Source organism: Apis mellifera, linkage group LG15, assembly GCF_003254395.2.
Source record: "Apis mellifera strain DH4 linkage group LG15, Amel_HAv3.1, whole genome shotgun sequence".
Classification (NCBI taxonomy): Eukaryota; Metazoa; Arthropoda; class Insecta; order Hymenoptera; family Apidae; genus Apis; species Apis mellifera.
In genome coordinates, this window is record NC_037652.1 from 6344530 (window position 1) to 6369106 (window position 24577).

Below are 24577 nucleotides of genomic sequence, written 5' to 3' on the forward strand. Positions count from 1 at the left end.
GGAATAAATGGTCTTTTAATCAGATCGCAGAAACGTGTTCAAATTTGCGAACGATCCTCAACGATGAAACTTGAAATTCGTATCTCCATCGACGCAAAGAAGCTTGCAGAAGCTTGGCTAGCATCATGTATGTGTGTGTTTCTGTTTCTTACTCCTTCTCTCTCTCTCCGTCGTTCATTTTCCGTAGAAGAAAAATGAGAGAATATAAGAAAAATGGCCGATAAAATGCACACGCGGTAAACAGAGAAATATTTATGTTCGAGAATTCCGTTCCATCGATTCTGGAGATTCCTTTTATCGGGAATCGTATTTCATTAGCCCAATATCCTATGTTTTTACCCCGATTTTTTCTTTTTTCTTTTTTCTCCTCCTTCCTTCTTTCAAACTAGTTGGAGCACAATCTACGAACGAAAATAAGGCGAAAAAATATTTCGTAAAAGTTTGTAAAAGTCCAACATAGCGCGAAATCTTATCTTGAAACAACTTCTTTTTCTTCTTCTTTTTTTTAAGAATCTTCTTCCAAGTGATTGAAGAATCACAATCTTCTCGCGTCTTCGAGAAGAAAGATAATTTAGGATACGTGAATAAATAAATTATACGATCTTTTTATTTTTTCCACTTTGGCAAGATAAAGAAATACTATTGAATTGAAAGCGGAAGCGGAGAACCGGACAAGAGAGAAAAAGCGGTGGACGAGCACTGGCTGGCCATTGACACTGGATGACTTCCGGTCTGCACGGAGCAAAATGCCAATCAGCCGGCAATCTTTCAATTGGCACCAGCCTCCTGGTGGCAATCGAGCACGGCGAATCCCTCCCTCATCGAGTCCCCCTCAACAGCCAGTTAATCGCCCGTTCTTCGCCAGCTGTTACACGATAACACGGATTCGCAGCCACGCAGTTTCTCCCCGCCAACTCTCTAATCTCGCCATCTCTTCCCAATTCGCGTCCTTTTCTTTCCCGAGTTACGATATTTTCATTGGGATATTTATCGAAAGAATCGAGAGGGAAAATTTCTCGAAAGGAATGTCTCGCGTTATTGTATTAATTAACCAGCTCGCCGAAATCATCACGATGTTCCAGCTTGTACTTGTCGGAGAGAGCTTTTAGTTAGAGACCAAGCTCATCCAAACCTCTCTCGTCTCGACGACGAGACGAAATATTATGCACGCCCGGAATTCGGGCCGGTGATGGTTTTATAAATCCACTGTTTTATAAGTTTCTCTCCGGATAAATTAATCTCCGGATTTACCTCTCGACGTATAGCATCGTTGGCCGAAACTCGGTTTTAGGGATTTATTTTCGGCTTACCTTCGTAAGTACCCCTCTTCTCCACCCGAGAATTGAATATGAGCGTGTCGACTTTTAGGGTTTCGCCGCCCTCCTCTCCTCTCCACCCTCGAGATCGATCCTCCACGAGCGAAATCTCTCGAATGATCATAACTCGTGGCAAACGATAACTTATCCCTCGTTCCTTGTTCGGAACAAGAGGGAAACGGAATTCGGGACGAGACGATATATAAATTTTCCAGCTGGAACATTCACTCGAAACTGAGTTAAGCAAGTTGAAGGAGGAACAAAAATTATTCTTTCTTTAATTCGGAAGGGAAGAAAAAATTGTTCCATTCTCGATCAAAACGCCTTCGTATTGAACTAGGAGGAATTAAACGAGGAGAGGGGAAAAAAGAAGAAGAAGAATCGTTTAAGAAAATATTAAAGGGATGGAAGGAAGGGATGGAAGGAGGGATCGCCACTTTCACTCGTATAAACAATGGGAGGGAAGGAACAACTGTCTAGATAAGCCGACAAACAAACGGGCCAGACAGAAAACCCTTCAGGCTTGTAAGAAAACGTAGTTAAAATCTGATGTTCGAGGGGGAGGGAAGGAAACGTAAATGTCGTGATAAATTCCCAGACTATACGGGTTAAGGGTAAACAGGCGACACTGACCTCTCCTCTCTCCCTCTCTCTTATTCCTCTTATCCGCATCGATCTCTCTGTATTTTTTCCACGAATATATTTGCATCCGAATATTTCAATAGACGTTCATTTTTCCCCCACAATCTCGTCTTATATCCGTCACGTTATCACGCGTTGATAACACGTGAGTATAATCCATTTTTTCTTTTTAATTTATCCGGGGAGGAAATATTTTACGAAACCACTGCTCGATGACAGCTTATCGAGCGACTCGATGCACGTGCAAATATGCAGTGGAAATATACGTGCAGAGGGGTCGGCTTTCATCCACCTTTTATCCCTGTATGAACGTGCCCTACGAACGAGTTCCGATAGGAATCTCTGTTTGGCCGCGACGCGGTCGGAATGGGAATTAGGCTGTTACACGCTCCCTCCCCCTTTCTTTTCCTCCCCTCGAAATAGCGGGCAAAACGCGCACGATATCGCGCGTGATATCGCCCCTTCAGACCGATACGAATCGCTACATTCGACATCCCCTTTCGAATGTCCGAGATACGTGACATTCCCTCCTCTTATCTTCCTTCGAAACGCGCCCTCCTTTTTAATCCATTTTGACTGCACCTCGTTCGTCGAAACTGGCTCAAACGGAGGATAATTATAATTTGTTGCTTTTTAATCTTTAACAGGTTTCGAGAATATGTATTTAATTCAGATATTTGAGAAAATCTTCTTGAGGAGATGATATAAAATTGGTCGATTATTTTAATCGAAAGAGATCGGGAGGAATGAGAGGAGTGTTTTACTACATTTATTAAAAATCCGATTCGAGTGTTTTCAATCCCGTAGAAAATGTTTAGAGATATTTACTATTGCTTGGTATATAATAACGTGTTGAATTCGCACGTTTTCAACTTTTCATCAAGTGGAGGGGGAGAGGCAAATCTTCTTGTAAAACCGATACGGTTTTTCCGAGCGTTAAAGGCGTGAGTTGCGTGACGAGCAATAGACCTACTTCATTACCCGGGCGAATATTTTTTCCAACCGCTTGTACGACCTCCGTGCGCCGAGCGAGGGGAAGAAAGGTCGTTTATAAAAAGCGCGGCTTCTAACGTGTGTAAGTAATTACGTACACGTTTCATGGTTAACGGCAACGTGATTCGTGCGCGTACGATCTTACGTCTCTGACTGGACCCTGTTTACCCCGGTCATCGAGATCTTGGCCTCCACAACTACGTACATACGTGGACGAGGATCGTAAGCATTTTTTCTCCTATATTTTCCCTCAACTTGAAATAATCCATCCGACGAGTGCTCGAAATGAAAATTTCGAGATTATTAAATATTCCTTGGTGCGAAATCTAAAAAAATCTCGAAAAAATTTTCACCGAAAAGAATTAATTTCAAATATCAGGTGTCGTAGAAATGTTATTTTCTAATTTGAAAGAATACTAAAGGGGGAGGTATTTTCGATACTTAAGATGGAATCAGGGCCAAATCGATAAACGCGATAAAGGATGATGGTTGGCAATACATCGTGTAATTAATTAAATTTAACCGCATTGCGACGCGCGCGGTTACCACAAATTCAAGTTGCTTCTTCGTCGTACAGATAGATATGGAAAGGAAGTTTTTTAATATATATACATACGATTCTTTCTTCTCCCAAAAAACGACCGATTTCCACGAGCCATTTAACCGAGCCGCGGCGCAAGCCGCAGTGGTGATAGACCGCACGAGTCCGGCCGTGGCGTTTCGGTTTACCCAGCGCCACGCTTCGACTACTACTTTCACCGCCAGTCCCGCTTCGTTCAATCCATCATTATCAATTTCCCGGGACGAATTATCTTCAGCATGAGAGGTTGGATAATCTCTGAATCTTTGAATTTTTATTTCGTCCCTCCTCGAGACGAGGCGCCATTTCGTTGTCGTTCAACGAACCGTCAACGGGGGCAACAGCGGTGGAAAGAAAGAAAAGAAAAGAAGAAAAAAACGAAAAAAACGACGAGACCCGTCACCGAATTCAATAAGCGGATTATCAATCTCTCGAGGGTGTCCTCCCCGCGATTACAGTTTTTGCCTGTACAAGTTTCTCACCGGATAATGCCCCCAAAGGGTTCGCATCGACTTTCCAAGGATCGATAAAATCGTCCCTTCCTTCGAGAGCGCCGCTTTTTTCGCCCGAGGATTTCCAAGTTTTCCAAACCCCCGTCCGCGATAAAATTCCAGTTCCAAAGTTTCGAAAAGCCATCACTTTCGCGGAATAAACACGGACGCGCAAGAAACAGCGTTTCGTCGCCAAGAATATGGCGGTGATAATCCTTAGATCTCGTTATTTCGAATGAAAGATTAAAACGAAAGAATTAAGAAATAAAGGTTAGATAAGCGTTCGAAGTTCTGATTAGACTGGAAGGTTAAAAGAAGGTTAAAATTTGGCGGATCAAAGGATTGGATTGGAGAGAGAGAGAAAAAGAAAAGGGATCATGATTTATGGGATCAGGTGGCGTCGATGAAAGTGATAGGGAAGGAATCCCGGATGGAACGGATTTCTTCCACGCGGCGATAATAGATCGAAGCGATTTATCGGGGGCCTCGTATTTCGTTTCTCGCGAGAAAATCGCCGAGCTTCTCGAGTTTGACTCCCGGCGCGATTTATGGGGGCTCGGCCCAAAATCGGAGGAACAGGCGCACGGATACAGGGGGGGATGCTTGTGTGGTCGAGGTTGGGATCCACTCTCTGGGATCGAAAACGGAGATATAATTCTGAAGAGATCGTTAATGGAATCGAATAATAATTTTTCCGGATATGGTTATCGCCCCGGTTGGGGAATAATAAATTTTTTCCCATGTAAAAATATGGGATGGAAATGGTGGTTCGAAAGAAGGGACGAGATCCCCTTCCCCGTATACGAGAGTAAGTGTGAAAAATGTTGAATGGGAAATTTTCAATACGAATCCTCTTGACGATCCCCAACGTGAGAAAAATTTTGCGATAACTCTCGATAAAAACCATCCTCCTTACCTTTCTAACTATAAAATTTCAAATAGTTCAATCTCTCTCCATCTCTAAAATTATCATCCTACATTTTTACGCTCGACTTTTTCACCTTTAATACATTTCGTATAAAAATCAAATGTTCAAATAATGCTCCATTTTTCCGTATACGGAAACGAGATAAACGGTGTACAAAAAACTCCTTATCCTCGTAGAATAAAAATCTCCAAAAATTGTATACAATTTATATATATATATAATCTGGCACCGAGATGTCAAATTACAGAGGAGAAAAGGAAAAGAACGCGATACCGGACGCGATTACAACACCCTAACGACTCTTATCCGGAGGATTTTTGGTCCGAGAGGAAATCGTATTTGTGTAACTCGATGGACGCATTGTGTGGAGGGAAGAGAGAGAGAGGATCTTTGAGAAAGATGGCAAGACGGAGAGAGGGTGTATCGAGTTTTTCTGGCCATTTGCCGGCGTATCGACCATCGCTGGACTCTCCTCTCCGTTCATCCGTGAGGATCAAGTTCAACGATGGCCTTCTTCGTCTACTTGCGGCAAAACTGTATCGAGCGTCTGACGCCGGATGTTGAAAGGGGAGGGCGGGCGGGGCGTGGATGCCAACGATAATAACTGCTAAACGATGAACGCCCGTAAATAGCCGACACGGTAAAGACGCGGTAAGACATAAATAAAACGCGCAACTTGCGCGCACATATCGGCGGGAGAAAAAGCAATTTCGACGTTGCGCGCGGTCTGGTTGTTAACCCGATTCCTTTCGAATCCTCCCCGTTTCTCCACCGAGAGATTTCGTTCGCCATCGGCGGGGGACGAAACAGATGTGGCCACCGATTCGGGTCGTCTCCCTCCTTCCTTTTCTCTCTCTCTTTTATTTCAGTGAAATATTACGTGTAAGGGATAAAAACGTCGAACCGAAAGGAACGATGTTAATTTGATGGAAGCATAATCGTTTAAAAATCGATTAAATTTCGTCAAGACGCCAAATCCTTCGAACGAATATTCGATGCGTGGCCGGATTACTGATTCTCTACGAAAGTAGCGTGGATAGATTGCAACGGAATATATAATGTATAATATACATTTAACGATCATAACTCCAGCATACCGCTTTGTAACCCAAGTGGCGCCGACATTCCAGACGAATATTCGTTATCTCCCTTAAAAGGGATCGCTTTTCCAAAAATCAAGAATGCGCGAAATTTTCGAGTTTCATCGACCCTTTTCACTTGACTTTTTATTTCAACGTCAACGAGGCGATCCGGGCGGCGCCTTTTTCAGATCTATATTTTCTGAAACCTTGTAAAGGATAACGATACATCCGTCGTAATAAATTCGGACGATTTTCCCGAGAAAATTTTCCCCCCATCCCTTTTTCTTCGATTTTCGTTCGAATATATTCGTTCTATTCTTCAATGTTTTCGGGCGACTTTCCAACACGGCGTTGTCTTCGTCAATTTTTCCCAATTATCCAATTCCGCGTAACATCGAAGCTTCCTCGTCCCCTTTCTTTACCTTTCCCGAAACTTTCCCTCGTTGGAACGTTCCTCCGAATACACGCCGCTGTCGGCTCGTTACCGCGAATGAATATGGATTATCCACTAGCAACGGAGGGGGGAAGAAATGCGGGGATTCGATTCTTTCCACCGAGCGAGTTGCATCGTACATTTGCATCGAGGAAACATCGGTTTACGCCATGTTATTCCGTGCGAAATTTGTATATAGATGTTTCGTAAGTAATTGCCGTCAATCGCGTTCTCAGATTCGATCGACAATGTAACAATCAACGTTTTGATTAAAATTATTCCGAGATCTAGGTGCGAAAATTTCCACCATCTTTCGGGATTTACAATCACCAAGAATGAATTTATCTAACTTTTCACCTTAAGGGAGAAATTGGAAAGGGAGAGAAAATTTTTCATTTATATCTACACTTATATTTATCGCACCTGCGCTTTCTTTTTAATTCCTTTTTAATTATCCATCAAATAAAAAAGAGAAAACCTTCCCCTCCAGTTTTCAATGACCACCATACATCTCTTTTTCCCTTTTCGGAAAGGGGGGCGGAAAATTCACATTTTCCAATCTCGGAAACCATCAGATCCGTTGCAAGAAGAAGCGTATCTGCGAGATACCATCGATGATGATAACGGTAGTAGACGATAGAAAGACGTTAACTTTCGAGAGTTGGAGGAGTAGGTTTTCGATCCAGGAGTAGTTTTCGTGGAAGCGTTCTCGCGAAATAACCGTTGCACGCTCGTAGCAAGATACGAAATACGAAGTTGTGCGGATGCAGAGAGGAGGGAGCGAAGCAATTCGATTAAAGGGCCGACGGAAGTAAAAATAGACGACACGGATTTTTCTCTTCCCTTCCCCTGTGCACCTATACGGCGGCGCTATCGATTATCGGCCAATTCGTACGCCGGCTTCCGCTCGAGAGCTCGATCTAATCCCTCGAACCATCGCCCCGCTCTCCTATCGATCCAACATTTTTCTCCCTCTCCTCTCCTTTTTCAGATCCATCCATCTTTCTGAACATTCCGCGTAAACGCAACAGGTGATATTTTCGAGAAACTCGTTAAAACGGTAATAATCGTTCGCTTAGAATCCGGCAAATAGATCGATATAGACCCTTCTTTGTCTCGCCGCGTCCCCTCCAACGGAGATCCTCCAACAAAGAGGAAAATTCTACGGGCTTCTTCTCTATCCTATTTTCTTCCTCGTCCTATCATTTTTTTGTTTTCTTTTCTTTTTTTATCAGACCGCACTCGCGACGTTGTACAATGCTATTGTTAAAAGTTTCTTCCGATTCTCTCCTTTTTTCCAGGGGATCGAGTTTTTTTTTTCTTTACAATTCTTCCTTTTTAAAGGAATATGATATAAAATGTTCAACTTGCCTAAAATTCCTTCCAAGAGCCTTATCCTGTTTCACTTCGAACGGGAGAAATCATTCTTCTCCCGATTTTCGAAAAATTAATAATAACGAGCATCTCGAACCATGAAAACGCGACTTTCAAAGTGTTGCTTTTTCTTGGCAGGCGAAATAGAAACGAAGGAAGACAGTCGAGAAAATTTGTTTCAATTTTGCCCGGTTGCAGCGGAAGAATTGGCTCGGTTCCAAAATCAGCAAAACCGGGGGAGTAGAAGGATTTAGGGAGTTACGCGTTAATTCGTAGCGCGATTAAAGTTGGAAATTATTCCACGAGACGTCGAAAAGTGGCCACGTCCAAAGTGGGAATAACGCGTTGTTCGCGCGCCATTCGCCATTTTCGATTCACGCCTCGACGATCAACGCGTTTTCCTTCGTTTCGAGCTTCTTCGACTCTTGCCTTCCAACGATCGATTAAACGTCGAGGAAGAGGAGGAGGAGAGGAGTTCCATCCCATTTTCCTCCATTCCGTGGATCCTCTCGCTTCCAACGATTTCGTTTTCCCACGCAACGTTTCTCCAGACGTTCCTATTCCAACGCTTCGTTCCTATATCGTGGAGTGTGTGTACCAAGTGTGTATACGGAGCTCGCCTGCTGTTTCCGCGATTTCGTTAGGCACCGCGGATGCAAACCCATTTTGCCAGAAGAGTGGAAGACAAATAGAGACGGTTGATATTTTTGCTCTCGAATTCCGCTCCGCTTCCGTGTATTTCCCTTTCTTAAAATTAAAAGAAAAGAAATCGAGATCAATTTCGAATCGCCTTGGCAACAATCAGGGAAATTTTCCAAGTCGAAGCTTTCAAACGAATAATAGGCGTAATGAATAAAGAAGAAGTGAGTTTATTTCGAATTTCGCTTCGCGTGTATTTTCCTTTTTTAAAATTAAAAGAAAAGAAATCGAGATCAATTTGGAATCGCCTTGGGAACAATCAGGGATCGGGGAAATTTTCGAAGCTTTCAAACGAATAATAGGCATAATGGATAAAGAAGAAGTAAATTTATTTCGAATTTCGCTCCGCGTGTATTTTCCTTTTTTAAAATTAAAAGAAAAGAAATCGAGATCAATTTCGAATCGCCTCAGTAATAATCAGGGAAATTTTCCAAATAGAAGCTTTCAAACGAATAAGAGGCGTAATGGATAAAGAAGAAGCGAATAAATTTATTTTGAATTTCGATCCGCGTGTATTTTTCTTTTTTAAAATTAAAAAAAAAGAAATCGAGAATCGCCAATTTGGAATCGCCTTGGGAACAATCAGGGATCGGGGAAATTTTCGAAGCTTTCAAACGAATAATAGGCGTAATGGATAAAGAAGAAACGAGTTTATTTCGAATTTCGATCCGCGTGTATTTTCCTTTTTTAAAATTAAAAAAAAAAAGAAATCGAGATCAATTTCGAATCGCCTTGACAACAATCAGGGATCGGGGAAATTTTCCAAATCAAAACTTTCAAATGAATAATAGGCATAATGGATAAAGAAGAAGCGAGTAAATTTATTTCGAAATTCGTTCGATCTCGAATTTCGCTCTCTGTATTTAAAATTAAAAAAAAAGAAATCAATTTCGAATCGTCTTAACAACAATCAGGGATCAGGGAAATTTTCCAAGTCGAAGCTTTCAAACGAATAATAGGCATAATGGATAAAGAAGAAGTAAATTTATTTCGAATTTCGATCTGCGTGTATTTTCCTTTTTTAAAATTAAAAAAAAAAAGAAATCGAGATCAATTTCGAATCATCTTGGCAACAATCAGGGATCAGGAAATTTTCCAAGTCGAAACTTTCAAACGAATAATAGGCGTAATGAAGAAGAAGCGAGTAAATTTATTTCGAATTTCGCTCCACGTGTATTTTCCTTTTTTAAAGTTAAAAAAAAAGAAATCGAGATCGCCTCGGCAACAATCAGGGATCGGGGAAATTTTCCAAGTCGAAGCTTTCAAACGAATAATAGGAGTAATGGATAAAGAAGAAGGGAGTAAATTTATTTCGAAATTCGTTCGATCTCGAATTTCTTTCAGGAGGAAACAATGCAGGGCCCGGCGAGCAAATTGGTCGGCGATCTCCAATTTATCTCTGGACGAGGAGAAGAAATCTTTCGGATCGCGTCACCATCTTTGATCTATCGGCTCGACCTATACCTTGCTCGCAAGGAATTTCGTTCAATTACGAAATGTCGGCGGCCACGTTGATTCACGTTCCGAGGGGAAGACCCGACTCGCGCATAAGTTTTAATCAACTTCGACCGGGACCCGTAAACAGATCCCGTGATCTACGATCGAGTTTCACCCCACTCGTCTCATTTTCCTTCGCAACAAATCACGTTCAACACACAATATATTCCATCTCAAACGCGGACAAATACATATAATTCCCTCGAAAAAAATCACGACAAATTTCCATTTGCAAATTCAAACCTTCTTCCTCGACTGAGCGCGAATAAAAAGGCTTCGCAAAGGTTTCTCCTCAGAAAGGGAAAGGGTTTTTTATTCGGTTTTATCGATTCCAGAGATCAAGCCGCCACTTTTAATCAAATTACAGATTTTATCTCTCGCGTTATCCGATCTCGTCTGTCAGCCGACCCTAACTTCCATTAGGGGGAAAGGCTAATCCTTGCGGGTAGACGACTCAGCCGGCGTCGGGTAACTCGTGTCCCATCGATGAATGCATCCGCCAATGTGAATTCTGAGGATGAGAGATTCGCGAAATTGGCGCGGCCGCCATCGTGTCTTGTCCTGTTCCGATTTTCAACCATTTTTCGAATGGAAATAAGAGAATAAACCAAAAGATTTTTCTCTCTTTTTTTTTTATTCCTGTCCGTGTCGATAGAGAGAAATGATTGGACTTGTGGCAAAGAGGATTTATTCGAAATATCGGTTCATCGATTTGAAACAATGTTGAAGGGATGCAGTTTAAGCGCACTCGAGTCGAGTCGAATTTTTCTATTTCAACAGTTTTCCAAGTTTTCGCTGCTCCTTATTCGCGCGCGTCCAACTATATCCGATCTTGTGACCAGACCGGAGTGGAAATCAGTGACGCGAGAAGAACGTGGAAGGTAAAAAAGAGGTTTGACTGGACAGCGTCTCGGCTCATGCGTGTAACTCGATTAAATAATGATCAACCGTTCACGGACTCACGTGAATACGTACGCGCAATTTAACACAAGAGTGGCAAAAAATGACGTAGAATCGTTCGAAGGACGAGCGTGGGCACGTGGCACATCGCCCCTCTCTCTTTCTCGTTCGCATTCTCGGGGCTCGCTTTCCTTTCTTTTTTTATCCTCTTTCGCGATCGGTAAAAGACCTCTTCTCTCGTCGATCTCGATCTTTTGTCGACAATTTTTCCCTTTTTTTTTTCCCTCGAGAGAATTTAAAAATCGTTGGACGAACGAGAGATGGGGAAAAATGAGGGGTGGAGAGGAGGGAACGCGTGACGGCGGAAAATCGGCCCCACCGTCGAAGCTTATTAGACCATGACGCCAATCACTTCCCCGTCCTCGATAAATTCGTTTCGTTCCGACTCGTAATTGCATTTGTTTTGCAACAACGACATTGTTCCCTTGCTTCCCCACCACTGCTCTCTCGCGCTTTTTTTTTTTTTTCAACCGGATGCAAACAATGAAATTATCCTTCGTTCGAAGAAGAATCACCCCTTCGCTACCACCCCCTCTGGTGAAAAAAATCGAATCGAACCACTTCGCTCCCGAGGGGTCGAACGTCCCATCCAAAAGGGAGGAGGAGGAGGTGGGGATGGGGAAATTGCAACAGCGATAGCTTCGATCGATGGATCGAAAATTTTAAATGTTTGGAAAAAGGAAACGCAACCTTTTTAAATTGAATTTGCGCGACAAATTTTCGCCGATAAAACACGATAAAATAAAATTTCACCTTTTCACCACGAGGGGTATGCGCGAGCCGTGCGTAAACAGAATCGGGACGAATGAAAAATATCACCTCGAAATTTCACCGTTCGTCCGACCAGTTTTCAAAATCATCCCCGCGTTTATCTCTTCCCGGAATTTTCCCTTTTTCCCTATTTCTTCGAGCCGAGCCACGCCCGATCGATATTTCCTTCGACAAATTGGAATTCTTTTCCAAAGGATCGAAACGACGGGAGAAATATGGATCTCGATTTTTATTCCCGCTACGAGGGGATACGATCGAGAACGGCTGCGCGTTTTAATTGAATTTCCAGCGTCGCCCGACTCGAATTCGACTTTTATTTCGCGCGAGAGTGATTCGGGGCAGACGGAAGGGGAGTCAGAGTGTCACTGATTTCACGCTCGCCCCTCCCCGTCGAATCCCCCCAGTCGATCTCGCATCCACGAGATCGAGATCGGATCTCTCGGATAATCGAGAAAAGGAGGGGGAGGGTTTCCTTTGCTCGAAAATTAAATTCCCGTTCCCGACGTTTTATCTCCTCGGGGGCGGCAGCTTGTCGCCAACTTCAACTTCCAAACTTCATTTTCCGCGTGTTTGGTCATCGAGAAACGCGAGATCGACTCGTTAAACTCGATTGACGAACGGAATTCGATCGGGTGTACGCGTTTTAACCTCGTCGGTTCTTCTTCTTTCGAAGCATATCTCGCTCTCGAGAGATAAGAGTCAACGAATCGGTCGAATTCGAATAGTTCGACCTACGTTTGCCGAATTTCTCTCGCGAAACAGGAGAGCGGAGTGCTATATCTGCGCCCGAGAAAATGTTTACACTCGGCGACGAAAAGAAAAAAGAGAAATCATCAGCGTTTGCCCGTATCGATGAAGAGCATCCGGTCAAAAGGAAATAAACGAAACGACGATGCATCATCCGTGTTCTATCCTGATTTATCGGTTTCAACCCTTTGCGCTCGAGAGGCGACGTTTCGACTCTTTGTTCGTGCTCGATTTCCTTTTTTGTCTCCGATTAATAAGAGAGAATATTGATTCGATTCTCTTTATTTCTTTATTGAGGAATAATAGGAAACTTGTACTTTAAAAATGGAGATGAGATGCTCGATCTGATATTCCTTCGAAATTATTCCTCCCAACAATGTATTAATTTCGAAAGTATATTATAGGTTCTCGCAAAAATTTAGAAACCTTAGAAAAAGAAAAATTTCAAAAATAAAAGGAATTCGATTTCGAATTGTTCGAAGAAACGAGATTGATTATTGTCTCCTATTAAGGAATCGGCGAGGGAGAAGATGAAAGCAGCTGCAAGAAATCGAAGAACAGTGAATCCAAAAAGAAATTGATCGTGAAGAAATTTAACGATTTTTATCCATAACTCATCGCGTAATCATCTCGAGTCGTTACTTCGCCCGAGCGAAACAACTCGTTCTTTCCGTGCGCAAAGGGTTGAAAAAGGAGTACACCTGTCGTAAATGGCCGTATCGAGCCACGAAATCTCGATTAATGCGACGCTAATGCAACCACAATCGAAAGTTACCGGCTGTTTGCCCCTGCGCCACGTTGATTAGTTTCTCTTCTTACTATTGTTCGCTCTGGGAAAATAAGGGAATTCGAACGGATCTGCAAGAAAGAAATAGAATAAATGGAATAAAATTCTTTCCAAGTTTGCTACCATCAGCTTTTATTATATTTAACGGAGAGGAGGCGAAAATTTATCTTGCAAGAATGATCGATCATCACGGTTGAATCTATAAAAGCGATAAAAGCTCCTGTCTATAAATATATATATATATATATATTTATTTCGTTACACTATTTATTCGCTCGAGCTCGAGAACTCGCCTCGTCTCGGGATCCCCACGAGGATTCGACGATGTCACGTTGAAACACGGGAATTTCCTCAAATTCCCCGATTCTCGATCCCTCTTTAAAGATTCATACGGTAAGCGCATGTATTATACATTATCGAGTATGATCTGAAAATACTAGTAGAAAAAGGTTCACCGTTCGAGAACGAGTAGCGGTAGCTTCAAGACTCGAATCGAATCGAAGATTCCAGAGGAAGAGAAAATATATTTCTTGAATTATTTATTTAATTGTGGTCGAAGGGAATCTCTCTATATTTTTATAAGAAATTTGGAAAAATTTTTTTTCCAAAGCCCTTTGTTCCTCGGGGAAAATTGCTTTGCACTTTTTGGACGAATCCTACAACGAATAAATATCGTAACTTCATCCGTTAAACTTCTCCTCGAGAACAAATTGCCATCGTTCCACGTGAAAAGTTTTCTCCATCTCGAATCGAAAGAAAATGAAACCGTTCCGAGAAGATAACGCCCTCTAATTTGTCCCAGTCAAAACACCTATCTATCCAGATCCTCTTATCTCCTCCCCCCTTCCCTTTCTTTTTTTCGATTCAATCTCGTTTGTCCAATGATAGAATTCCAAAACTGACCCCTCCTTCCATCCTTCCACTGTTTCTTCTAACTCACTAAATTATTAAATAATTATTAAATACTAATTATTAAATAATCGACCTTCGAGAAATAGTTTTCGAGATTGTCAAAAATTATCGATATCCTATTTGATAGATTCTATAAAAGAACGAAAACCATTCACTCGATTATATACATACATTTATTTTATCTTCTTCGCCCTCTACGAACAACTCTGCAAATAATATTTAAAAAAGAATCTATCCAGATCTTATCTCCTCTCCTTTTTTTTTTTCACATCGATTCGATCTCGTTCGAACGATAGAATTCTAAAACTGACACCTCCTTTCATTCCCATTGTTTCTTCTAACTCACCAAATTATTAACAATCGACCTTCGAGAAATAGTTTTCGAGATGTCAAAAATTATCGATATCCTACTTCATGGATTCTACGAAAAAATGAAAAACATTCATTCGATTATACATATATTTATTTCATCTTCTTCACCTCTACGAACAACTCTGTAAATAATATTTAAAAAAAATATCTATCCAGATTCTCTTATCTCCTCCCCCCTCCCCTTTCTTTTTTTCGATTCAATCTCGTTCGTCCAATGATAGAATTTCAAAACTGACCCCTCCTTCCATCCTTCCACTGTTTCTTCTAACTCACTAAATTATTAAATAATTATTAAATACTAATTATTAAATAATCGACCTTCGAGAAATAGTTTTCGAGATTGTCAAAAATTATCGATATCCTATTTGATAGATTCTATAAAAGAACGAAAAAAGCATTCACTTCATTATATACATACATTTATTTTATCTTCTTCGCCTCTACGAACGACTCTGCAAATAATATTTAAAAAAAAAAAAATCTATCTAGATTCTCTTATCTCCTCCCCTTTCTTTTTTTCACATTGATTCGATCTCGTTCGAACGATAGAATTCCAAAACTGACTCCTCTTTCCATCTCCATTATTTCTTCTAACTCACCAAATTATATACAATCGACCTTCGAGAAATAGTTTTCGAGATTGTCAAAAATTATCGATATTCTACTTGATGGATCCTATGAAAGAACAAAAAGCATTCACTCCATTATACATTTATTTCATCTTCTTCGCTTCTACGAACGATTCTGCAAAAGATCGTAGCAAAAAAATTCGTGAAGATCGAGCCACGAATTCATCGAATCGAAATCGGTCCAACACGTAACACGCATTCCCACGTTCGACAGGGAAACGAGAGGCTGGTTACGACGATCTTATCGTCTTGATCCGTGCACCCTACGCGTGTCCCGGCTAATGGAACATCTCTGGCGCAGTATCCTCGAAATATTCCTGCACGACACCCTCGATCGGTGCTTTCGGAATTCGGAATCGGGACGAGACGTGTAGAAGGATTCCACGTAGGAGGGTGCGTCCTCCTAAACGCACCCTCCTCTCGACTCATAGGAAATCGCGAACGCCTATCAGGCAACGTTACGAGGAAACTATTTGAAAGGTGAAGTGGTATGCGCGAGGCGCGAGAGATGTTTCGCGATTGTTGCATCGCGAAACGCTCGACGAAAGATCCGGATTACTTTACGGAACGGCGAGCAAAATCTCTCCCGGCATCTCCCCTGATCCGGCTATTTAATTAGTCAGCTACGTCGCCTACGATCGGAATTTCGCAACGCGACTACGTCGGATTTAAATTCTTCTCCTTGGTTTGATTGGAAAGGCGAGGGAAAAAATCGAGTCCTCTTTTATTCTTCTCTCGAATCTACTCGAAACATTCAAATTTTCGATCCAAATTGAATCGAATCCTCGCGAAAAATCCTCCTAAAAATCGTGGATTGAGTTTCGAGACGTTTGGACGAAAGATTAGACTTGTTCCTTTTCGAAAAAATTCGGAACGAGATGAAAGATATAAAGAGATAGAAGGAATACAGAGGAAGGAAGGAACATGATACCTTTACATCAGGTAATTGTACATCGCGCTATTATCGAGAACACTGACGAGGAGTTAAATGGGAAGAGAAGTGGAAACGGACAGAAATGGTAATCCCGGTCCGCAGATCTGATCGATTCGTGCAACGCACGTAGCATGCCGGCAGGCATCTATTCGAGCACACATTCGGTCGATTTAATACCGTAGTAATTTCGTAGAGCACCGATGTGGCGGGCAAACTTTCGCCAAGTGCCCTCCAAGTAGACCTATTCTCGCAGTGCATACACGCGTCAGAAATCATCGTAAGCTCGCATGCATGTACCAATCCCAAGTCCGAAACTGGATCCAACAAATCTTCGTGCTCGAAATTAGCCACGTCTACAACCGAATTGCCACGAATTCGTATCGAAATATCGAGAGAAAAAGAGTTCGACGGAGGATAAATTATATAATCCTTCTCTTTTCTTCTCGCGTGTGCGTTCCAATCAATGTCCCGCGCTTAATTTATCTTTGATTAACATCGAAAACAACAAACAACAAACAACCCTCTTCGAATCTACACAATCTTTTTCACCCGAATTATTTTAGAATTATTGTCGAACTATATTTCCCAATTACCAACTGTTTCCCATTAATTTTAATGTATTATATATATTTCCACAAACTATTTTCTACGAACGAAAATCAATATTCGCCAATATTGGCGAGAGAGGCCTCGATTCTCGACTAAATTCGCGACCTACCAAACCTTTCTCCTTCTTATTCTCGCGTACACACGTGGAAAGGGAAGCGTAGGTGCGAAGAGGCGGCCAATTTGACGGAGCTCTGGCCAACGTTGAAAGTCAAGAATAAAGGAGGGCGGTTTGTTTTCAACGTAAACGAGCGGTTCGGCTCGATACGCGGCGGCGGCGTTGCAAGGTTTATCGGCCCTGACACGTGTTACGACAACGGATTTGGCGGTTACGATGACGTGGAAGGGGTGTGAACGAGACAAAATCCAAGGCTGGCCGGGGGCGGGAGCGGGGAGGGAGGAGGGGCACGCCAGCATCCCAGGGTCGATCGTGGAACCGATCGAAACCCCTTTGATCAAGTACCGGTAAACATTCTCCCAGGTCACGGATGAAAGCTCGCCTCTCCGCTGTTTTCAGCCTCCGGCCTGCCCACCAAATCGCACGCCTCTCCCTTTATCGCACGCTTTCCCCTCCCGGCTTAATATAGACGTGCACGCCGGCGAAAAAAAATTGCTAAACCGTTTACACATCGACGAAACTTTCGGTGATGAAACGTTGGCCGCGAACCGTAATCCACGATTATCGTACACATGTCATTTTCTCCATGCAAACGATTAAATCGTACGAATATGTATATATATATACTTTCAATCCTCTCGTTTCAGACTCCGGAAGATACAAAACTCTGAAAATTTGAAGAAAATTTCGTCGAGGAGGGAACGAGAACTCGAGGACAAATATATATATCACACGCATACGAGTGAAAGAGGAGGAGGAGGTTGTTCGTCGGTTGAAAAATGAGAGGGCAAAGGATGAGAAGGAAGAAAGGCGGCGTGGACGAGGGATCGACGACCTGATGCGGCATCTCTGATCCGAAAGAGCGCGCCGAGATCTTGGCCGCGCTCGCGGGACGAAAAATGAACGAAAGCGCGGTCTACCTGCTCGGCTCGGAAGAAGAGGGAAACCAGCTGAACCGAAGCTTCTACAGCGCGAGCTACCCGCCCCAGAACCGCAGCCAGGAGGAGGATCTGTGGAATCTGGCCACGGATCGGGCAGGCCTGGCTATACTCCTGTTCCTGTTCTCGGTCGCCACCGTGTTCGGCAACACGCTGGTGATCCTGGCCGTGGTCAGGGAGAGGTATCTCCACACGGCGACCAATTACTTCGTCACCTCGCTGGCGTTCGCCGACTGCCTGGTCGGGCTGGTCGTGATGCCGTTCAGCGCCATTTACGAGGTGTTGGAGAACCGATGGCTGTTCACCACGGACTGGTGCGACGTGTGGCGCTCGTTGGACGTCCTATTCTCAACCGCGTCGATCCTCAATCTGTGCGTCATCAGCCTGGATCGTTACTGGGCCATCACCGACCCGTTCACCTACCCGAGCAAGATGAGCAGGAGGCGGGCAGCCGTGCTCATAGCGATCGTGTGGATCTGCTCGAGCGCCATCTCGTTCCCTGCGATCGTGTGGTGGAGGGCGGTGAGGACGGAGGAGGTGCCCGAGGACAAGTGCCCGTTCACCGAGCACCTCGGATACCTCATCTTCTCCTCGACCATCAGCTTCTACCTGCCCCTGTTCGTAATGGTGTTCACTTACTACAAGATATACAGGGCGGCCGTGATCCAGACCAAGAGCCTGAAATTGGGCACCAAGCAAGTTTTGATGGCCTCCGGTGAACTGGAGCTCACTCTCAGGATACATCGGGGCGGTGGAACAAACACGGACGCGAGACACCTGTTCCGCACCGCCTCGAGCACGCCCGAGGACCTCCAGGATCTCGAGGAGCCGCTCACCACCATCCAGCACAACAACTGTTTGACGAGGATCCCGTCCACGAGGATCAACAAACAGCACACTAGGGGCAACAATTTCTCCCTGTCGCGCAAGCTGGCCAAGTTCGCCAAGGAGAAGAAGGCGGCCAAGACGTTGGGGATCGTGATGGGCGTCTTCATCATCTGTTGGCTACCTTTCTTCGTCGTCAACCTCTGGTCGGGTTTTTGCTCCCAGTGCATCTGGCAGGAGAAGATCGTGTTCGCCGCTGTTACGTGGCTGGGTTGGATCAACAGCGGAATGAATCCGGTCATATACGCCTGCTGGAGCAGAGATTTTCGTAGGTAAGCTCTCTCTCTCTGTCTCTCTGTCTCTGTTCCTCTCGTCTTCTTTCCGTATCCGAGGAATCTGTGGCGCTCGAAACGGATCACGCTCGTCGGACGTATATCGGAGTTAACTACAAGTCGATAAGACATTAGGTAAATCTATTTAGATGCGATCGTTGGCGTTAATGGGTTAACGATAATCGGGCAGCAGAGTTAAAGGGGGATGAACTGTTAACAAGACGAATCCAACGACCTGGCGTGCATGCATCTTCCGAGTAATTACACGGAATTTCGGATTATCGAGTCCCAAGAGTATAAATATCTAAACGTATCTATTCGAATGATTAGTTGCAACGATAGAAGGAAGAAAATATGGGAAAATCGTTTCGAATGACGGACGAGGCTTCAAGGGTCCTATTAAAATCTCGGATGAAACGGGATAATCTTAGAGCGACATGGGTCCGCATCGATAATCAATTTCGCTAAAACGACTACAAGGGGAGAAATTCTCGGACCGAAGGATAGAAATCGCTTGGAAAATTATCCACCGATCATAGTGTTTTTTTTCTGACGCTACGATTAATTGGTAAAATCCAAATAAAAACCTTCGAGAAGGATCAGAGAATCCGATGAAAAAATTCTCGGACGAACGATGAAAGATTCGTTTGGAAGATTATTTCATCAATCGCATAATTTGATGCTAATTAATTAAATAATAAAGTCCAAGTAAAATTGAAAAATCCTTGAGGATTCTCAAAATTCGATTAAAAAATTCTCGGACGAATGATGGAATCGTTTGGAAGATTATTTCACCAAATCGCATAGTGTTTTTTCTGGCGCTAATTAATTAAGTAACAAAGTCCAAGTAAAATTGAAAAACTCTTGAGGATTTTCAAAATTCGATTAAAAAATCGTTTGGAAAATTATTCCGTTTCACCAATCATTTTTTCTCTCTCTCTCTCTGACTACGATTAAAAACTAGTAAAATTAAAATAGCCTAGGATCGGAGAATTCTCAAAATTTTGTTAAAAAATCCTCGAAACGAGCGATGGAAAATTCGGAGTATCGTTCCGGTTTTCTATAATAGAATTAAAAAGTCTGGAAATCGAATCTATCTATCAATGACAAACAAACGAAATGATAAAAACTTCCGCTTTCCGACCTATTTTTTTCTAAACGGAGCATACGACAGCGAACCGATTTAATGGAAAGCGGGGGTTCGGCAAAGGCAGCGGCGTTTCATTCGTACCGTTTTAAAGCCACCATGACAAATCACCGGCGTAACTTCCGGCGTGCCGTTCGTTCCTGCGTCGCGAATGGATAATGTTTGGCGACAAAGTTTCGGGAGAAAGCGGAAGGTATGCAAACAACGCGATTTAATTACGCGTTGGCGCGCGCACACGCGCTCCCGAAAACGATTCGGGCAAATGGTAAAATGGAACGTGGAAAACTTCACGGACGGGGATGGAATGGATCGGTTCAACGCGAAAGAATTCGTCGCGTCTACTTCGTTGCCCTTCTAATTAAATCCTACTTACTATCGCCCGTTAAACTTTAAAGCTGAACGTCCTCGAACGCAGCTCGCCCTTCGAACCCTACTGAACAAAAGGGATCAGCCTTTGGTCCATTATCGATTATCGATATCTCATCGATCGAGCTTTTGGTATATCGACAACGTTAAAATATCGTTAATGGAACAGAAATGTATCTTTTTTTCTTTTCAAAATTATCATTAAATGTAAAAGATATTATATGAACGAACAAACTTCGTCGAGAAATTACGTCGTCATATCAAAAATAAATATCCACAAGTATTCAAATAAGAAATTGGAGAAGAAATAGAAGAAGAAATAGAATAATCGATCGAACTTTTGATATATCAATGTTAAAATATCGTTAATGGAATAAAAATGACTGGCACCGATCCTCTATCTTTTTTTGTTGAAAAATTTGTCATCTTACTCTTCGATCACATTAACGATATTACGAACGTATCAAAAAATAAATATCCAAATAACTCGGAACGAAGAAGTAAATAGAAATATCGCTTACTCTCGTTCCAATCTTACTTTTATTAATATTATCGATAACGATATTACGAATTGAAGCCACCGAAAGTGAACGAAAAATTAAAAAATTTGTCATCTTACTCTTCGATCACATTAACGATATTACGAACATATGAAAAAATAAATATCCACAAGTATCGAAATAACTCGAAACGAAGAAGTAAATATCGCTTATTCTCATTCCAATCTTACTTTTATTAATATTATCGATATTACGAATCAAAGCCACCGAAAGTGAACGAAAAATTGAAAAATTTATCATCTTATTCTTCGATCACATAATGATATTACGAACGTATCAAAAAATAAATATCTACAAGTATCGAAATAACTCGAAACGAAGAAGTAAATAGGAATATCGCTTACTCTCGTTCCAATCTTACTTTTATTAATATTATCGATAACGATATTACGAATCAAAGCCACCGAAAGTGAACGAAAAATTGAAAAATTTGTCATCTTACTCTTCGATCACATAATGATATTACGAACGTATCAAAAAATAAATATCCATAAGTATCCAAATAACTCGGAAGAAGTAAATAGGAATATTGCTTACTCTCGTTTCAATCTTACTTTTATTAATATTATCGATATTACGAATCAAAGCCACCGAAAGTGAACGAAAAATTGAAAAATTTGTCATCTTACTCTTCGATCACATAATGATATTACGTATCAAAAAATAAATATCCACAAGTATCGAAATAACTCGAAACAAAGAAGTAAATATCGCTTACTCTCGTTCCAATCTTACTTTTATTAATATTATCGATAACGATATTACGAATCGAAGCCACGGAAAGTGAACGAAAAATACGCGGAATTTTAACCGTGAAATACTCTCGATCGCAGCAATGCTTTCCATCAATCTTTTCCCGATCAGTATCCGAGCGTGGAAACGGGACACCCTCGAGGTTGATTTTTCAAAAAGTCGTTTCGAGCGGGCATCCCGCGGGTGTTACGGGTGGGCCGCCAGCCCGCTCGTGTATTACGTACGTACGTACGTAATACGGTCGGTGAAAAATGACGGCGCCGTTCAACGTCGTAAATAACCGTGATATCTGTTGCGACGGGAAATAACGGGGAGGACGTAAGTGAAACAGAAGGCGACCGAAGGTGGAAAAAGATAGTTCGCCGGAAAGTGGTGGTGACCGGAACGGTAGCAAAGGACGGCGCGCGAGAACAGCATCAACTCGATGGATCGTGGAAAGGGAACGTATTTATCTCAATCCAGACTCGCTTCTTCCCGCGAGAAACCAAGACTCGAGAACGTTATTATATGCGCTATTTTCTTGTCCAGGCTCGATCGGATGATGACGATGATAATAATAATCCTTCGTTCGAGAGAATCGATCACGTTTTCTCTAAATTTTTCAACGATAAATTTTTATTTTTTTTCTTATACGATAAATCGTTCATATTATTATTCTCGTATCACGACGCTATACTTCGTTTTACATTTAGCAGTAAATTATAACGCGCCACGAGAGCGATTTAGAAACTGGGGAAGGGGGAATACTGGCTGTATTCGCTGACAAATCAGCGAGGATTTATCGGGCCAGTTCGTGAGCCAGTTGGCGCTTAATAAAGAAAATATTAGACCGCTGTGTCTACCTACGGTTAAGTTACGAGGTACGCGGCATTATTATCTGAACGGGGTCAAATTGTTATCGCGCGTGTCTCTCTCTCTTTCTCTCTCTCTCTCTATCTGTGCGTATGCGTTCTTTCGAGTGTGCATGCCCCCATGCATAATGCGTATTCACCACCGTTCGCTTGTACGCTCATCGATATTCCAACGATCAGTCGTTTCCCCGCTTGCGGCCACATAATTGTCGTGTCACTGAACCTGTGTCTTTCTTTCTCCCCCTCCATCCAGTATTCCTGTATAAAACGAACTCACGAATTCGAAGAAATGGGCGACGATCGGGATTTATCCCCTTTGGAAGTGGAAGGTGAATAATAGAGAGAGAGAGAGGGGAGGGATGGAAAGTGGAAGGTCGGAGGAAATCGCGTAGGATGGAAAACGAAGGGTGTCGATAAAATTCGCGAGGGGTTTTTATATTCGACGAGATTCGGTGGGACGAGTTATTCGTGTCCCCGAGACGCGTTATGGTTGCGAAGAAAAGAAAAGGAACGAAATCTTGGGGATCGCATTTAAAATGGAAAAATGTTTGTTCGACTTGTCCTTCTCCAAAGCAAAGTTTTTGAAAATAAATATCCCAGATATTTAATCCGGGAGGGATTGAATTAAAATTTGTCTGAAAAAAATTGATTAGGGGACTAGATTTGTTATGTAAACGAGGGTGCACGGTAATCGGTGCAAATACTCCGCTTCTTGGGGGAGGGAGGAGGAAAAAGTCGATGGCGTCCAACTCGAGAAACTATCCTCCAAGATAAACGAGAGCAAAATGGATGAGAAGTACTATGCAAATATATTCACTGCTATGCCGCGCAAATTAACTCGACGCCTAGTTTGAAAAACCTCTGAATATCGTTTCCTTCCTTTTTTGTACGACCTAAAAAAAGAAAGAATCGAAAACGTGTATACTTGTAATTTGTGTGAAAACGAAATTAACATATTGACAAACGATCAAATTATTATCGATCTGAATCGATGGAATCGAAACGAAATATTTCGATCGACAAGAATTAATATCCTTCGAAGAAGAAAGAATGGGCACAAAGGGTGAAATGATTTCTTAGATATTAATTCGTTCGAAAATTATTATCGTTTCGCGAAAGAAATATTTCTTTGGCTTGGAAAAAACGTATTTATACAAAAAAAAAGAGAATCGAAAACGTGTATACTTGTAATTTGTGTGAAAACGAAATTAACGTTACAATGATCGAATTATTATCGTCCATCGATCTGAATCGATGGAATCGAAACGAAATATTTCGATCGACAAGAATTAATATCCTTCGAAGAAGAAAGAATGGGCACAAAGGGTGAAACGATTTTTTAGATATTAATTCGTTCGAAAGTTATTATCGTTCCGCGAAAGAAATGTTTCTTTGTCTTGGAAAAAACGTATTTATACAAAAAAAAGAGAAAATCGAAAACGTGTATACTTGTAATTTGTGTGAAAACGAAATATTTCGATCGATAAGAATTAATATCCTTCGAAGAAGATGGGGCAAAGAATGGGTACAAAGGATAAAACGATTTCTTAGATATTAATTCGTTCGAAAGTTATTATCGTTTCGCGAAAGAAATGTTTCTTTGTCTTGGAAAAAACGTACGTGCACAGGTCTGGTATGACATCATTTCCGAGACCTCTGAGAAAAGATATTTCGCATTTCCGATGAAATTTCAAAGGTCGCCACGGCATTAATGCAATTTCCCGAGAAAATTTTAGGGTCAACCTCGTTGGTTTCTCGCTTCTCGGCGACGGGGACTCATTCCCAAAATTGCTTAATCGAATAAACGAGAATCGAGGTGGGGAACAGTCGGAGAAATAAACAGGTTTTTCGCTCGTCGACAAAGAAGATTGGAAATAAAAAAAGCAAGCGAAAACCGTTTCCTCCAAAGGTATATTCTTTCTTTGTGCGGCTTC

General features: G+C 42.2%; 1 protein-coding gene across 4 annotated transcripts in view; it reads left to right on the forward strand.

Annotated features, from left to right (window-relative positions):
- Positions 1-24577, forward strand: part of DopR2 (dopamine receptor 2) — a 63164-nt gene that overhangs the window by 5222 nt on the left and 33365 nt on the right. For all 4 annotated transcript variants that reach the window (XM_026445259.1, XM_026445258.1, XM_026445257.1 and 1 more), the window contains 1 exon segment: positions 17519-18966. In XM_026445259.1, coding sequence (XP_026301044.1) covers positions 17771-18966 — 1196 coding nt within the window. In that variant the 5' untranslated portion in view covers positions 17519-17770.